Below are 19,322 nucleotides of genomic sequence, written 5' to 3'. Positions count from 1 at the left end.
GTTTCGGTCTCATATCTGGTGTTATATAGACTCCCTTTTCTCTCACGTTTGGGATGTTGGACGTTCATCCTAACAGTACATTAAGTAACAACTAATCCCAAAATGGCTGGCAACACCCGAGAAGTAGCAGACAAGAACACCACTTCTGGACAGCACATATTGCAGTGGGGTTCTCAGTGTCCAAGAGCATGAGTGTCTCCAACAGACTGGTGCTGGACTGGCCAACAGGGAATCCTAGGTATTTCCCAGGGGGCCTCTGCACCATGGACCTCTTTTGTGTGGGTAGTCTGCTTATGGCTGTTCTAACCCTCTCTGACATGCACCCCATTCCGTCCTTCCTTCTCTCCTGATCCCCACATCCCTTTAACGATATGAACTTGTTATAAAGCTTTCCACATGTTATTTCTCAATCTTATAAAGGGTCTTTTCCAGTAAATAAAAACTTCTGCCGCTTTTGCAATAACTTCTCATAACCAATTGCCTGCATCTTTTGGAAAATAGAATCAAATACTTTAAACATTTTTTTGAAAGATATAGCTTACTGACACCAGAAAGACTGTGGAATGCTCTATACAATACTGACAAACATACTATGAGGCTTGCGATAGCAAATGCTCTGATCATGCTAAGTCTAGAAGATGATTAGTAACCCATTCCATTCTAAATTGATTGGTCAAATGAATGCAATAAGAATCAATTGTGTGATGAACACCTGCCTTGATGTATGCACATTGTTTTTCTTTTGTTTATCAACTTAGAAAACTGATTTTTATTATTATCATCAGGAATATTTGTGTTGTTTTATAGGTGAATTTAATTGTATAATGAAGATTGGAAAGATATGTGGCAAGATTACTGACGTGAATGATATACTATACAGAGGCAACTGACAATAAGAATATTCTAGTGGAAATTTGGAATTTCGAAATTTAAATCACACGTTTTAAAAAAGATAACACATATGCATTAACTCAGAGAGGATGTTATGCATTAGCTTTTAAAGGTAGCACACCATATTTCAAAGAACATGTCAGGCTGAATATATGTTAACCTCAATTAGGAGCAAACACTGTGCAAGACTGCAATCATAATTATTAGTTAGCAAATCACAGAGCCATCTATGTATGAATATACTTCAGCAGCTACATCACATGGGCCATGTAAAGTAGAAACATAGGTATGCAGTGTGATGTGGTTAATATTCATACATGTGGCCTATTATTATGGTCAACCATCCCAGCCTGTCCTTCTGCTTCTTCATGTAAATATGGAAGTTTTTTCTATAAATTAAAGCATTTATTGGAGGGAATATTGTAGACGTGTCATGTTAAAATGAAAGGTGATGAACATTTAGATGTTAGCTTTTTAATGGCTGTAGGACAACGAAATGACTACCAATAATTAGGGGGGTTAACCCAAGGTGTACAGTCCTCGCAGCTGTAGTTTGTGCAATGCAATCTTCACGGACAGCAACACATGATGGGCACTGGCATCACATGATTTCAGTTCACTAAAATACACTAGCAAACTCAATAAACTTCTTTGGATTAAAACATGGAATATTTATCTTTTATAATATGTGTTTATTTTTTTATTAGGTGTTTTTTGTAGCGCTCCTAGAGCCTGATTTACAGGCTAAGGGGATTTCCCATTGAAAAACGTGTTTGTAAATCAGGCCCATAATGTTTTGCTGCCACCCCTGACCTCTTCATCTAGACAATAGCGCACATTGTATGCAGCTTCTGAAGGGAGTTGTGAACACTGTCTGCTTAACTTAGAGGCCTTTCAGTGTGGAATGAAATAACCTGAACAGACTCCCTGTGGTCAGACCATGTTGATGAAACTAAAGCCACACAACAGGGAGAGCTTTAGTCTGGATACTACCACTCAATACCACAGTATCCGTAGGCTCCATTAACCCGATACCCTGGTCAGACCATCACAGTATACACTTTTCTATTTTGTGCAACGAACCAGACCTACCTAAATCTATCTTTGAGGAATCTTATGTAACAAGAAACACCCGGAAACTTACAGCAGAAAATCTCAAACCCTTATTAGCCACCTCTCTCAATAATAAAAAGATCAATACTGAAAACCCCTGTGCCCTAGCTGAAATTTATCATAAATGTCTTACCAGTACAATTGATACCTTAGCACCGTGTGTTAACAAAACCAAACGCAAGGATAAAAAATCCTCTTTCTGGTTCAACGAGGAACTAGTCGCCCTCAGACGGATTAAAAGAACGCTTGAACACCAGCTAAATAAAATCCATACCCTAGAAGCCATGGAAGCATTCAACTCTGCAAACAAAATCTATAAATCAGCCATCATTACCCTTAATATTACCCTTAAAGCAAATGCCTTTAACACCAGAATCAGTAATGCATCCTCTGACAGCAAAGAACTGTTCACCATACTCAAGGAGTTGGAGAACCCGATCCCCATAATCAACCCAGTCCAACCAAGTAAAGACTAGTGCACCACCATCCAAGATGCGCTGGCTTCCAAAATCAAACTATTACAAAAATAAAATAATCTCCAAAAGAAATCTCCTTTCCGATAAGCCGTCCACGTCTAACCAAATTTCCATGAACATAGAAGACACCACCCCGCTCTTCAACTTCTCACCAGTCTCACATGATGGAGTACTTAATACCATATCTAAACTTAAAGCTTCAAACTGCAAAGGAGACAATTTTCCAGCACACCTAATCAAATTATGTGCCCCTACTCTCACCCCCATAATTACCAATTTCGTGAACGCCTCCTTCCATACCAATCAGGTCCAAGCTAGCATTAAAGTGGCAAGGGTCACTCCTCTACTAAAAAAACCCACATTAGATCCTTTAGTGCCCACAAATTACCGGCCCATAATGACTGGCCCCTTCCTACTTAAAATTATCGATAAATTAGCCTACAACCAAATACAAACCCATCTCGAACAAAACAATTTATTAGGAGCCAGACAATCTGGATTTAGGCCCAACCACAGTACGGAGACTGCCCTCTTGGATTTAAAAATCCAATTGGATTCTATCAGAGACTCAGGCAAACTAGCCACCCTTCTGCTACTGGATTTATCAGCAGCATTCGATCTGGTAGACCATGACAAACTTTGCGACACCCCCACAAAGTTCATCACTCTGGCCAGAGCGCTGATCTTAACGAAACTGGATTATTGTAACATCCTCTTCCTAGGAAGCTCCAAAACCAACTTAAATAAAATCCAACTATTACAAAACAAAGCCCTTAGAGCTGCTCTAGGTATAAGGAAGTCAGGACATATATCTTGCATCAGAAGAGAAAACCACTGGCTGCCGATTGAAGCAAGAATCATCTTCAAAACACTCAGCACCGTCCATAAATGCATCCCCAACAAAGCGCCTAGCTACCTCAACAACATCATCAAAAAAAAAAATCCCCTGTAGGACACTGAGATCTAATAAACTGGCCCTCTTGGAGGTTCCTCAATACAAATACAATAGAGCAGGAGGAAGTAGTTTCAAAGTCCTAGCCCCTTTGCACTGAAATGCACTACCCCTTAGTATCAAAAATGAGGACTGCCTACTAAGATTAAAAAAAACACTGAAAACCTGGTTCTTTAACAAATATTAACCTAACAGAATGCTATTGGCTCACCGCCCCCTTTAATTCTAAACAACTAACGTAACCCCATGGCCCTCATGTTCCACCAGCTAGATCTGCAGCTAGTGTTCAAACAAAATATGACCTGCTTCTGACCAATTGGAATTAAGTATAAGAAATGTGATCACATGATTCATGTGCATTTTAGTTCAAATATGTTCTGTGTGATGGTAACTGTAACACTGTATAAAAATGCTACTATTTATTGAATTTTCGCCGTGATACCTGCGGGTCAGGGCGAGTAACAAATGTAATAAATAAATAAATTAATTAAAACAACTTTACAACATTTCATGGCTCCTTTGATTCGCCTTCTATTGGTTTTATTTTAGAAACCTTTTAATTGAGAGCTAGAGGCACTGAGAAGGATCAGCATATTTTCAGGAAGCTACTTGGAAGTTGGAGCCCTAAACAAAGCCCAAAATTGTCCATAAAGTTTTAACTGGATGTGTTGCTGACGTCTTCCAAAAATGTGGGAGCCCCTCCACTGAGAAGTCAAATTGTCTGTTCTTATTTCACAAAATCTAGATTCTTCATTACGTGAAAAACCTGCATTTTGAGACTGGCAGTGGAAGCAGAATAATGTTTGACGCAAACGGCGATACTCCAGGTTCCTACAACATCCTGAATGTGCAAATTACACAAGATGATGAATTCCAGCTGGTAAATGTGGGCAGGTTTGACTCATCAGCTCCAAGAGGCTCAGATGTTATCATCAATGCAAGCGCCATCTTGTGGAGGAGTGGATCTTCCCAGGTACGAATCTACGTTTCACGCCTGACACCGATCCACTGACTGTTTAATGTTACTCCTAAAGCTGGGAGGGCAGCTCAATCTAAACACACCCACCTTAGGAAGAGGGTAATGCCACGTGTATGTGTTTGATGCCCGGTTGGGTCATCAAAGCTCCTCATCAGCTTCCATAGACCCCCAGGTCAATATATTGAGTACCACTTTCTGTGCGACAACAATGGCAGTAAGTAACATTGTTACTGAGTGCACTGAAACGGTGATAGCAGCGCTATGAAACAACAACAATATTTGATAAGCATTATTATTATTATTATTATTATTATTATTATTATTATTATTATTATTATTAATATTATTATTATTATTACATTGCTTCTATTATTATGAAATATAATCCATGGTAAAAATGTATGAAAGAACATGCAATGGCAAATCCAAGAATGTTGGTGTTTGCAGTTCTTCTTTGACAAATACATGTTCTTCAAAATAATGTATCATAAAACAAGCATTGACAAATCCAATAATTTTGATATTCACATGTATTAAGTGAAAAAGGAAAATGATACTTTCAATTACTATAACCAAACACAAGTGTAATTAAGTATAAAATAACAAGCATTGACAAAGCCTTGTTTGCCATTTCTAATTGTGCACTGACAAATGTGTACTCCTTCAATTACTACAACAAAACACTTGTCTACAAATATATAAATAACCAATCACTGATTAAGCCAATATATTTGGTGTTGGTAGCAGTCAAAGCTGCCATTATTGTGAGCAATCAATCATGTAGAAATGTACAACCAGATAAGCATTGTAAAAGCCAATAGTTTTGCTATTTACATTTTTTCATCAACAAAGAAATGGTTATACCTTCCAATACTACAAGCAATCACACATTTTAAAAAACATGACATCATAATAATGTGCAAAGTGAAAAATTGTAATATTTGTACTTTTTCATTGAGAAACACATGGACATTCCTTCAAGCACTGTGACTAATCATAACAAAGTACCAAATAACAAGCATTTGCATGTGTTCATTGACAAAACCACAACACTCACTGTACAACTTTTGAACTAACAAGCATTGGACCAGATTTGGTGTTTGCCACTGTTCATTGACAAACAAATGGTCATAGCTTTGGATCTCATTTCATAAAGTTCAACATAAAGTTCAAAATGATATACAAATATACAAACATGCAATCGAAAAACTGGAGTGTAAGTGGTCTTGTATAGCGGCCTAGGCGGAGGGTAATTAGTGTGACTTTAGGAGAGGCTCATGTGAAAACTGTGGGATTGATGAGTGCAGATCAGAAGTAGCTGGTTCCTATGTGCCAGTCTGCTTTCCATGGTATTGGTGGAGCAACATTTGAGTATTTTCTTCAGAGAGAAAAGCCAGGATCTGATAGACTACACAGGGTCTGGTTAGCCTCTGATATGAGAGAGTGAGGGAGAGAGGGAAACTCATCTAACAAGCATTGGAAAAGCCAATTGTTTTGACATTTTGACATGTTCACTGGAAATAAATGTTTGCCGGTTTGTATCTCATTGTGTTTGTCATCAGTAACCTCCTCCACAATATGTTAATAATCACCAAATAAACACCTGACCTAAACATTTTTTATATATAAAGATAAGATGATTATCTATTAAGTGACTGAAGGTTAAGTAATGAAATATGAGAACCAATATGTTTTTAAAGGTTATGGTCATTATTTAATTATGGTGTAAAGTCTACACATGTTAGAAATATCCACATTAACACTACACATTTTATTACAATAAACTAAGGAAAGGCAACCAGAAAACAAAAAAAAAATCAAAGGTCCCACTTAGAAGAATTCTGTATGTACACGTAGAAACTTTTATTTTTGAAACCTGTGCTCTTTAAGAATTATTATGTCGCAGACATTTATGCTGACAAATAGAACAGCCATGAAGTGTGTGAAGAAAATCCTTGGTTCCTAATTTATTTATAGCATCATAGAGAGATAAACAAACATGTAGCTGCAAAAAGCAAGAACAGCTGTACATCACTTTGCAATGAGTGTGTTCATCTTCTACAGTGTTCACAGTGCACATAGTAATCTTCTTGTTTAAGTATTTAATCAGCCCCTACATGTTTCAGTTTCCTAATCACCATGGACATTCTTCAGGGGTGGTTGGGTGCAGTGTCTCAATAATGAAGAATTGGAAGACGATTTTTAAAATATAGCGTAGTCTAAGACAGCTCATGTGCCTGGGGGGCAGGGACTATTGAGGTTTTGAAGGGAGACCTAGATGCACTTCTGTTCTCTGTTGACATGTTAAGGTGGGAAGAGGGATGATTATCTAAGGGTGATGAGCACAAAACTCTCTAGTATATGATGAATTATAATGATGGGTGAAATTGAAATATGTAAAGTGGTGAGGAAAAAGGTTTGAATGTTCTCTTTTCCATATTTATTGTGGTGATATTATGTTTATTTACTATACTTACGTATGCAATGCCTTAAATTATTCAATTTGTCTATGAAATGACTAGATACTTGTATAAAAGGTTACATTTTAACCATAGTACTATACTCATGAAAAAAGAAAGTGTGTAATTGTACTGAAAGGTTGAGAAAACCCAGTGTGCCGCGTGGCTAATGTGTCTGCTGTAAACTGTATGCAAGTTGTGCTAAAGAATACTTGGGTGTGTTTCCCTCACATACCTCTAAAAAAATAACAAGAACACAGAGAGATAGTCTCTATGGGCACCTTGCTCAATTAACTCAATTAATCAAGTGGTCAATTGTGTGGTATCATAGTTTGAAAAATGTATTAAATAAAACGATTAGTTCAAAGTAATAATAAAGACATTTTTATTTTGTATTTTATTTTGTATTTTATTGAATTTTTATAGCCCTTTAATCCAAAGTGCTTTACATGAGAACAAGCAAAATCCAACACGCATAAGGTAGCAAATGTATTTAGCCAACATTCAGCCGAAATCAACAATAGCTAGGTTGATCCCCACCTGTACACAACGTATGCATCTGGATCAACATGCATACCTTTCCACTGATTGTTTCAGGATTTGAATGGCTCCTGGTTCCACACACAGAAGACATAAATGGATTGACCACAATCCATTTATAAAGGAGTCCCCTCAGAGTTTCCAACTGGTTTAATTGACATCTGGACAAGATATGACATACTTATCCACCTGGAAACACTTTTTTATGCACGATTGTGTCTCCATTTAGGCTGGCAGGTGCATATAATATTCTGTCACATGCAACAAATTTGATCTTGTCAAAGCATTTTCTGCAAGTGCCGCCATGATGCCTTTTTTCAGCAGATTAATTTGAACTTTCAAAGGGTCATTGTAATTCCAGTTGAATTGAATTGCACTAAACACATTCTCCATTTCCTTCTTAAATTCAATTAGTTAGGGAACTTCTTCTTTCAATAATTCTCTTTTCATACTTTCAGCTACTACAGTCGATTCAGCAAATACTATCTTTATCTTTAGAAAGAGAGCCCCCTTTCAATGTTTACTCTTGTTCTTAGGGAAATAAGACCAAGTTCACACCTGAACAAGCTCAATGATGTGGATTTAGCTGCACCCAAACATTTCCTCCAAAATGCCTTTTCGAGCCTGTCAGCCTCCTACTCATCTCCAACATAGTTGCTTCTAAACCATATACTACCACAGGAGAATATATCTGCTTCAACAGGATTAAACTGGTATGGGGGAAAGTCCTCAAGTATTCTGTGTACAACCTTTGGACACAGGGCTAAGATACTCCCACTATTAAATCTAGTTACAACCCGAATTCTCTCTGAAGCTCCTTGGTTAAAAGTGAACCCCAGATAACCATACTCCTGCACGACCTCGATCAGGTGTGATTTGGACAACCAAGGAAAACTATGCTTTTTATTGTTTTTCCCAAATAGCATGATTGTTGTTTTATTAAAATGTATTTGTAGGTGAAATATATTGTACAATTACATAAGAGAATCCCCCTCTCTGTGTGGCCAATTAAAACGAGATCATCTGCATATGATAACCAAGTTATGTGTTCAGTGCCTAATGGGGAAGATCTAAGAGTAGCATGAGTTAATTATTGATTAATATCTGAAAAATAGATTTTAAATAAAAAAGGTTCAAGAACACATCCGTGTTTTAGGCCTCGATGTGTGCAGACGTCATTCATGTATTGGCCCCTCTGGTTGAGCCTGTTATTTACTTTTGCCTGGTTGTGCAGACATATAATACATTTTAATAATCTGGGGTCCACTGGGCTTTCTCCAGTTTCCTCCAGAGGCAGTCCCAACACATTCTGTCTAAGGTCACTGAATAGTCAATTAAAACCACAACAATTGGAGGTTTCACCTTGCTGACAGTTGATTTACACATTGAAATTAAGTATTTTATGGCCCACAATATAGTTTCAAAGGTATCCCGCCGGCGTTACCGGTGGGATACCGGTGAAACAGCCTTACCATCTCTGCTGCCCGATATCCTGGTATTACCTGGATATTGCGGGTGGCGAAGACCCCATAAGATCCCATTCCATAGAATAGGAGTGCTGGGATTACCAGCACCTGTGGAACCGGCGACAGTGGTTCTGGTGATTATTTGCCAGTAGGGTCATGAAGTGCCAGCAGGTCAGGTCTGGTAGTAGTTCACTGCCCTACCGGAAACCTGTGTTTCCTCGGTCCGTAAAAAATGCGGGTGCTGGTACTACCAGCATTTATTCTGGACCGGGGACCTTGTAAATGAGGCCCATATGTGTTGCTGCATAATTCTTCCTGAAACCAATTTGATTAAAATTCATGATAGGCCTCTGGGAGGCCCACTTCTCAATTTGCAATTGGAAATCTATCTGCTTAAGGTTACATATCGTGAACCTAGGCTCTGGGCGAATTCCTTTGCCTACACTTATGCATGACCACGGGTTGTGTGTACAAGTCTGATTCAGAGAGATGCAACCTCACAACCATGTCCACAGAGGAGGCACATTGAAAGAAAGTAGAAACATAGAGACAATTTTTAAAAGCGGATGCTGATGGACATCAAATAATTCCCAAAGGTCAACAGCAAAGAGTGTGGCAATACCTCAGACAAAACACTCCACCGAAGAAACACTTCTGGAAATGCCAAAACAAGATTCTAACACCTCTTCATTAATAAGTGTTGGCTAAAAACAGGTTACTTGGCCTGTTGAGGGCTCAATCATGTTTCTAAGTAAAGGATTTGTGTAGACAATAAATGACTGCTTCTGGTATCTGAAATATCATAAGGGTGACACCTATTTAAATATATAAGATGTATTTTGTGGTTTTGTGTGGCTGTCTTCTGGATTCATGACTGCCTGGCAACATGGGGTTAAAAAGAGAGCATTAGTGAAATGTCTGGGTGAAGATCCAGATCTTCAGATTGGGATGGAATTGGCAGAGGTTATTCACATTCTGGCGATGTTCGGCAAGATAGTTCCAAAATGAAGCTCCACAAAATGCAAGTCTACCCCCCATAAATATGGATTTCAAGGGAGGGAGATCCAGCAAGTTCTTGCTGAAGGAAAAAAGAGTCCTTAGGGATGTGTGGGGAGGATTTGGGTTGGGTGGAACATCAGGTGCATAGCCGTGATACAATATTTGTACTAGCACCAAGACTGTGCACTTTTCTCTCATGGGTAGTCAGTGCGAAGTGAGGGGAGATTTAGGCGAACGTGTGCTTGTCGGGCGACATTAGTTTTGACCTTGGCTGCTGCATTGTGAAGTAGTAATATCTGAAAACTTAATGTGCCTTAAATTGATAAAAATGGTGTTACAATAATCTCGTTTGGGACTGATGTAAGCTTCAGTTACAGTTATGAAATGTGAAGGTGATAGGAAAGATTGTATATTTCCAAGTATGTCAAAGAGTACTTAAGCTATAAAACCCATGTGCGAGGGCATTACCGGGTCAGAGAATTCACTCAGGCCTTAATGTTAGCCCCTACGCATTATCAGACAAGGTAATGCCCTTGTCCGGAGGGGCTTGTTGATATTACCATCACACATTTACTGGCATCTATTACACTTTCCCTTAGCGGGTCTGTGCCAGTAAGCCACAATGGTCAACTCTGTGGGCCTCATTATGACCCTGGCGGTACGGAGTGAACGGCGCCATAAAAGTTGCCGGTGCCGTTCACTCCGTACCAACACATTAGGAGTTCCCCTCGTGGGACACGGTAAGCACGCCTGGGAAAACCAGGCGTGCTTACCGGGTCCTGCGAGGGGAAGAGGGAGCAAACAACGGGCCATCTCGTACTGGCCCGTTGTTTGCTCCCTCTCCCATTCCCATTCAGCACTATGGGGGCTGAAATGGAAATGGGGAAGGACCGTGTCGGGGCCTTGGAGGGAGGAATTACCGGGCCTTCCGAACTCGGAATGGCCCGGTAAGCCCTCATTCCAAGGACCCGGACCCCGACGCAATTTCAGCGGCAGCCATGCCGCCAATAGCGGCATGGTTACCGCCAAACTCGTAATGAGGGCCTGTGTGCTTTATACATCTAATTAACATAACATAACAGACTTACTCTCTAAATGTAACTGTGCATCCTACACAAAAGACACGTGGGGTATTATTAAGGAATGTGTGCCTTCAGCACAAACATCCATCTGTAGCATGTGCATGGTAGGCAATGGTGCTTGCCTTCCCCCTACCCTCTTCTGGGAAAGTCAAATCTGGGTGTTTTCGCATTATGGTAACTGAACTGTGGCATTGTTGCTGGTTCTCTTTAGGCTCCCTCCTAGATCCCCCCGCAAGTCGTGCCGTTCATTGTTGTGAGTTACTTGTTCCCCTTCTGTGTCTTCCTTTGTTGTGACCCCACCCCCCTTCCTCATCCTCCCCCTTCACATTCTGAGTTGTGTGCCACAGGGCTTTGCATCTCTCACTTCTCTCACCCCCTATTCCTAAACCCACCTCCTTTGTACCCCCTATGGTGCTCTCTGTCTCTCCGATCTTCTCTAACTGCTACTCTAGCTCTTACCCTATCCCTCTCACTAAGTCTGGAAGGAAGACATTCAAGAAGGACATCCTGGTCTCCAACCTAGGCCTCCCTATTGCTGATAGCTACACCAGTGCTTCCTCCAGACAGACTCTCACTGACCGCCTCTTCGTCGTCCCCTCTCCAGACCTATGTGCCCTTCATATGGTCTCTGTACCCTCTCCTTTGTCCTCCTCTCCCATTAACAGTGGCCCTAGGTGGGAGGTCCTCATGGCCCCCTTCCACTCCTCCAATACCATAATTATTGTCTATCTGAACGGCACCGTCTTGGTGCAGGGCCCTCATTCCAATCTCCTACTTTTTGATAGGCGTGTACCGCGTCTTATCAACTTCCTCCCTTCTTCTGCTACTCCTTCCGCCACCTATTTGGCCCCCTCGTCTTCCTCCTCTGCCCACCCTTGAGCCCCCTACCACCTTCGCAGGGTGTACCTCAAGCCTATACCCCTCCACAGAAGTCTTCTCCAATGTGGCAACTCTAAACTCTCGTTCTGCTGTCAAACACTCCTCTGACATCTGTCACCTCCTCAAAGAACTCAACCTAGATGTGCTTGCTGTCACTGAGACATGGTTTACAGCCAGTTCTGTTATGAGTTTTGACACTCTCCTCCCTGTGGGCTACAAGACCCTCTCCAAACCCAGAAACAACCTACCTGGAGGTGGAGTAGCCCTGATCTTTCCGAAGTTAGTCCCGGCCTCTGTCATCCCTATGCAGACCTACTCCTTCTTTGAATGCTTGGTCTGCAGGCTCTCTATATCTCCTGGCCTCTCTCTAACTATGGCCGCCATCTACAAGCCACCTAGCCAGGTCGCCCTCTTCCTCTCTAAATGGACGGACCTCTCCTCTTCTCTACTTGTCTCTGCTTCTCAACGTCTCCACAGAGATCTCAACATCCACCTAGATCCCTTCTCTGGGTTTTTCCGCAACCTCTGTGACAATCTCTCTCTCTTTCCATTCTGCCCTCTGGCCCAATACACTCTGGCAAAACTTACTTTGGATGTTCTCATCACCTCAGACATTCCCCTCTCTAACCCTCTCACCACTCCTCTCTCTTGGACTGACCAATTTCTACTCTCCTCTCATCTGAAACTCTCTATCCCTCAGGCAAAGCTCCCCCCCGCCCCCAGAACTGCACATACCTTCTCGGTTATTCGGCCCATTAAGTGTGTGTCAGTGGATGCCTTTGACTCCACATTCTCTGCTCCTCCTACTCCCCCAGCTGACTCACACCTTGACACAGCCCTTTCTAATCTGCATCTGCATCTGCATCGTTCTATTTCCAACTCCCTGGACAGGTGCAACCTCCAAGTGCAGCTCTGGGTGTTATTCCGACCTCACCATCCTGAATTGAACGTGCAGGATGGCTGAAAGGAAGTGGAGGGCTTTGGGTGCATCCTCTGATAAGGCAATACAGACTTTCTGTCCTGTCCAAGCAGAGAGCACACAATCAAGCCCTCGTCTCTGCTGCCTCTGACACAGCCGTACTTTTTAAAATCTGCAAGGAACTGGCCAATCATGTTGCAGTCTCTACCTCTCCTGTTCCCTCCCAGGCAATCTGCACGGCTCTCACTTCTCTGCTAAAACTCAGAACATCCTGTCCCCTTTCTTCTCTTCCACTCGTGGCCCCCCTTTGGCCATCTCTCCCTCCCCTCCTCCTTTCTCCTCATTCTCACTGACAACACCGGATGAGGTTTCTAGAAAAGTCTGATCTATCAAAGTGTCATCCAAACAGGTGCTCTCCTGCTCCTCCAGAAGCATCAAGGACCACATTGACACATTCGCTCCAACCTTGGCCGATTTCTGTAATCACTCTTTCGCCAGTGGAACGTTTCCCTCTCCCCTTAAGCACTCCCTTGTGCACTCCCTCCTCAAGAAGCTGTCTGCCGTTCCTATCTGCCCGGAAAACTTTCACCCAATCTCCATCACCCCTTTCCGGGGCAAACTATTGGAAAAGCTGGCCCTCTCCCAGTTTACTCCCCACACTGAATCCGTTGGTTGTCTCCATGACCATCAGTCTGACATCAGAGCTGCCAGAGGCATGGAAACTGCTCTACTGACCTCCCATGAAGTACTGCTCTCTAACCTTGATTCCAGCATTCCTTCTGTCCTCATCCTCCTTGATCTTTCCTCTGCTTTCGAAACAGTCAAACATGCCATCCTTATCAATTGACTCAGTGAGAACCTGGGCATCACGGGTCAAGCCCTGCAGCGGCTGACCTCCTTCCTCTTGGACCGACCCTGCCCAGTCCAACTTGGTCCCTTTCTCTATGCCACCTCTCTCTCTACCTGTGACGTTCCCCAGGGCTCTATCCTCTCACCCTGGTGTTTCAACCTCTACTTGGCCCGTTTGGCCTACCTGATCTCTACCTTCTCCTCTAACATTTAGTGTTATGCAGATGACACTCAGCTATCCTTCAGCCTCCTCTCCTCTCTCGCTCATTGCTGACTGACTTTCCACGATCCAGGATTGATGTGCCTCCAACGATCTCTGACTTAATATCTGTAAGATGGAGATCCTTCTCCTTGGGACCCCTGCCCCTGCTTTCCCTCTCTCAATCTGGCTGCCCACCTTGGGCCCTCTTCCTTCACCATCCTGTGAGGTAACCAACCTTGGTGTCATCGTCAACTCCCCTCTCTCTTTCTCTCCTCACATCTTGGACGTCGCCAAGAAGTCCCACTATGAACTGCTCCTCCTCAAAAGGACGCTTACATTACTTTCCCCGAGAAGCCCACTGTCTCCAGAGTCATTGTTCGCTCTTGGCTGGACTACTGCAATAGCCTCTTACTCAATCTACCTTCCTCTACTCTCCGCCCTGTGCAACTAATGCAGAACAGCACTGAAAGACTTATCCTTAGCCTCAAGCCAAGGGACCGTATCTCTCTAGCCCTGGAATCTCTCCACTGGCTCCCGGTGGCTGCAAGGATCAAGCTCAAGACCCTTTGCATTGTCCAGAAGGATTTCTGGCACTGGGACCCGCACTACATCCAAGGCTCTCTTCCAAAATACCTTCCTTCTCGTGCCCGACACTCTGCTACCTCCAACTCTCTAAGGGTTAGACGCTTCTCCAGGCAAAGAGAGGGGGTTATATCTCTCTCCTCTGCAAGTACCTCCCTCTGGAATGGCCTCCCTGCTCCTCTCAAACTTGAGCGGGACCACCTGAAGTACCAGAAACTGCTCAAAACTTTCCTCTTCTCCTCTGCTTTCTCTCTCTCCCTCCCCTGCTGACCTACCTGTCTGCTGTACCGACTGGTTGCTTGGCTATCGTCAGAGTCTCACTGGGTACCAGGATCTTTCTTGATCAGTCACCCTTGCACTGCCTCCGGGCCTACCACACACTTAGTGGCTGTAACTGTAACCCTACAGTCCCTTGTTTTCCTCGCACTACCCAGAGCCGCTCTGCACTGGCTGCACTTACTCAGAGCATTGCTGCCCTGTTTTCCACTCCTCTCTCCCTTGCACTTTCCCACTCCCTTTCCCCTTGCACTTCTCATTCTTGCACTTGCACGATCTGAATGACACAAGGCCTAGTAAGATTGTTTGTCTTCTCTCTGTCTTCCTTCCCTTGTCGTGCCTACAAACACTTGTCTACAGGTGCATTATAATTAACTTATGATATCATTTCATAAGGGCACACAAAGTCTCTTCTGTAATATGAAATTCATGCTGGCTACACTGTTGGACACAAACTCAAAATGTTGTCATGTTTGCTTGGAGTCATGCTGCATTAGAATAAAGGAACTCCAATTACCCATGCAATGCTTTCTATTATCAATACATGAAGACACACAATGATGCCCTTTGTGTGAATTTGGCATGTGTACCACACGTGCTGTTTCTGGGCACCCCTTATTTTCCTCCTTATAAACTTATACACTTATGCACTCATAAACTTAATTCTTCTTGTGCTCTCTGCAGCTTTGTCCTATCCTTTGAGCTCACCACACAGAAGTGGACACACTTGCAAATTGCACCAGAAGGCTGCAATTTAGAAGGGAGATGTTGGGGTGTACCCAGATACTCTTGCCAATCACTGGTGACCACAGCTCTGCTCCAAATCTCTTAACACAATCTACCTCACCATTCAAGCCCGGATGGCGCAAGACGACCTTTGCCTTAACAACGAAAAAACAGAACTACTCATTATTGGCAATCAACATAGACTACATTTTACAAATAACCCAGAACGTCCATTGGGTACATTTTGAATTGTGTTATTAGGTAGATCCTGAGGACAGAACACTCCTGGCCACAACCCAAGAATAAGACATTGCGTGCCCTAAAGGAAACTCTCCAAGCATAGAGCATAGAAGATCCTGAAACCTACACAGCCGGCCAGCAGGTAGCTTCCTAAAACTATGAGAATAGCAATACCTCTCCCTTACCCTCTACATTCTTTTAAAATCAACACATACCTTATTTTCATCCCTCAGGCGATACCGCCACGAGGACTGCACTAACTTGAATTAGCTAAATGTCCACCCGTCAATACCCAGATCGGGGGTCTCCAAGGGGCACCCATGAGAGGTAGGACATCATAAGGTAATATATGTGAACTATGGAATTTAGACTTACTATCCAGTTTCTCTCACTTCTTATCACACAGATTGTGTTGAATGAATTAGAAGAAATCATACTAATTATGAACATTAGAGAAGTTACTGCTACTGAAGAAGGGAACTATATTCCTAAAACACGTTAAGCCCTTAGTTAAATATGTGTGATATCAAATGTATAGACATATTTGCAACGGACAATATGAACTAAATATTGTTGAAAATGTTTGTCTGTAATGTGCATTGTTTGCTCAATTTTTAGTTGTACGTCTGGATTTTTTGATTTTTTTGAATGTATATATCCTTGAACTCGATAGTTTATGAATACAATGTACTTTGAAAATTGAAGTAAACACTATGGGCCTAATTCACAGACGCGTTTTATAATGGGAAAGCCCCATTAGAAAACATTCCATGAATTAGGCCCTATATGTCCATTACTTTAACATAAGAGCCACAAGTGGGTAGTCCATTAGCCATAAACTGATCCCTCAAAACTTAGATAAGAGCACACAATATTTTGTGTTTAGCTAGTGTGTGTCGCTTTGACAATATTTAAAGTGGCAGGGGATGTGAGTGTTCCACAGCCCTTGGACACCGTTTCTCTTTGTTTTCTGACTAATGCAATCTAGTGTCAGGGTTGCTTTACACTCCTCTGGACCTCACCACTATCCTTAAATTAACTTTTAATTAACAGTTACAAATGCCATATCATAACTACAGATACGTACCATCTTCTAGGTGTGCAACTGTATTATTTACTTCTGCTCAATCAACATCGACTAAACAACCCACCCCAATCCTACACACACTTCACTATTGACAGCAGCTTGATCTCGGTAGCAAAAGAGGTAAACACACTAAGAGTTTACCTAGACTCATCTCTTTCCCTTACTAGTTAAGTCAATGCCATTGCCTCGGCAGCAGCTTACACTGCCAAACTGATTACTGCCAGCAGACCATTCTTAACACCTGAGAACGCCATCACACTTGCCAGAGCACTCATCCTATCTTGGATTGATTAATGCAGCTCCCTCTTTGCAGGCTCCAATGCCAGAAACATCAACAAGCTACAAATAACCCAGAACAATGGAGTAAGAGTCACTCTCAACATATCTAAAAAGAACATACCTTCTCAGCCAGACGGAATATCCACTCCCTGCCGTTTTGGGATCAAATTAAATTCAAAATCCTATCCTTAACTCACAAATACCTATCCAACAGCACCCCCAAATACCTGGCCAAACACATTTCCAAAGCCCGATCCTCTAGACCTACCCGCTCAGCCTACGCTGGCCACCTTGTCATCCCCAGGTGTAGACGGCAAAAAAATGGAGCTGCACATTCTCAGTGATTGCAGCAAAACAATGGAACTCCATGCCCCTAGCACTGAAATCAGGTCCTTCCCTCTGGTCCTTCCTTAAAGGTTTCAAAACCTGGCTTTCTTGGCAAAACCCCTAAACTGCACCTCAACCTCACCTATTCGCCCGAGTACCATCACACCATGTCAATTATGGAACCCATCTCTGCAACCCATGCCAACAACTTCTGCATGATGTCCCCTATGCGATATAGGTAACGCACCAATGTCAGTAACCTTGCTGGTAACTTCCTCATGAAGCAACTTATGGAACGAATGCACGTAATCTATGCAACAAAACACCTTGGGAAGCAGTCAATGTAGCCATCCCTCTTAAGAAAAAGTACCTAGATGCCTACGGGTTATGTGCGCTATACCAATGCCAAAATAAAGAAATAAATAAAACATGGATACAGGTATGATTTGCTTTTTAAAAAAATCAAATACCAGTGTTTGTAACATGCCTCTGCCTGTCAGTCACACATCTAGCTCATGTGAACTGAAGGAAACGTGTATATTTCTAAAAATAGCTCAATACATAGAAAGGAACCTTGATTGTGTACTGTTTGTGCATTGATCCACTATGTCTTTACAAATAACCACTTAAACATCACTTTTTGAAAAGCAAAATGGCATTGCATATATTTCTAAAAGCTACCTACCAGTAGTCATTTCATGTGTATGTTTTTCTGATGGATAGGAATCCTTAAACCACCATCAGATCCCCATCTATTGATAATACGTTTCAAATCAGATATCTTAAAAAGAAAATAATATAAGATGACAAAATAAAAACATGAAGTCTTATTAATACTCTTCTTGCTCTGAATGTCTGTCTTCATTCTCCTGCAGGTCCCACCTTCTGTCTGCAGTGACCATTGCCATCCTGGGTACAGAAAGGCTGCTATAGAGGGGAAGCCCACCTGCTGCTATGACTGTGTCCTGTGTTTCCAAGGAGAGATCAGCAATGGCACAGGTGGGTTTGCTTCATAATCATAGCCTTAAATATTCCTGAGTGAAAGGGATCCTCCTCTCTTTGTGACCTATGTCAGCTCAGGCATAAGTGGTTGGATTTGACCAGGGGGAGGTATGATTTATACTCCACCGCTCACAGCATTCATATATCTGAGCGGCCCCCATGGAATACTCCCGAGTGAAGATTACAAGGCCGGCAGACAAGAAAACTGACTCTCTTTCCTATGGGTTTGTTAACAGGATGGCAGAATTAACACAGCTCCCATAGACCGAACAGTAGATCTCCTACGGATCTTGGTTCACACTGTCGTCTAACTCAGCAATTTACAGCCTTGTTCCAAAGGGTTGTAAACAGGAAGGCACCCCAAAACCTGAACGGTAAAAATAATCCAAAAAAACTGAATAATCACTGCACCTCTTTGCAAGGGAAAACAAGATCTATTACATTCAAAAAGGTCTCAGGAGTTTCATAGAACCGAAATGACATGGAGCCCGTCACTTCCCAAGAGGTCACAGGTTATACAGCAGTAAAGCGCAAAATCTAAATTCATAGGTGACATGGTTATCCCCAAACAAGGGGGGCCCTGGGAGTCCCTCTCTACCAGCCTATATCCCGGGAGAGTCTCAACCAGATTCTTTAGCTCTCTGTCCCTTTCACAGAAGAGATATGTTCATTACATATCAGTCTTTGTCCTGCCCAAAGGCAGTCCAACACTGAAATGCCAGGGAATCCTCTTCTGAACAAAAGTACCAAAAACAACCCTAGACACGTTTTTCGGCCTGGTTGGGCCTCAACAGTAAGGTGGAGCTGTGCCTCTCTAAGAACAGTGAGCAAGGGTTCCACGTCTGGATTACCCTAGTAACTTAGGTTGAGTACCCAAAGCTACCTAATATGCACAAACAAGGTGGAAGTGAGAGTCCCTCTCTACCGGGCTATATCTCAGGAGAGTCTTAACCAGATTCTATACCTCACTGTGCCTTTCACAGAATATAAATGTCCA

At 42.3% G+C, this 19,322-nt stretch overlaps 1 protein-coding gene across 1 annotated transcript in view; it reads left to right on the top strand.

The window, feature by feature from the left end:
- Positions 1-19,322, top strand: part of LOC138528213 (extracellular calcium-sensing receptor-like) — a 110,375-nt gene that overhangs the window by 74,800 nt on the left and 16,253 nt on the right. Inside the window, exons 5-6 of the mRNA XM_069639668.1 lie at positions 4,178-4,405; positions 18,199-18,322. Coding sequence (XP_069495769.1) covers positions 4,178-4,405; positions 18,199-18,322 — 352 coding nt within the window. The remainder of the gene's footprint in view (positions 1-4,177; positions 4,406-18,198; positions 18,323-19,322) is intronic.

The sequence above is a fragment of the Ambystoma mexicanum genome, chromosome 7q (genome assembly GCF_040938575.1).
Source record: "Ambystoma mexicanum isolate Mex_15411 chromosome 7q, UKY_AmexF1_1, whole genome shotgun sequence".
NCBI lineage: Eukaryota > Metazoa > Chordata > Amphibia > Caudata > Ambystomatidae > Ambystoma > Ambystoma mexicanum.
The sequence above is the reverse complement of the archived record's forward strand: the minus strand, read 5'-3'. Positions and strand labels throughout refer to the sequence as shown.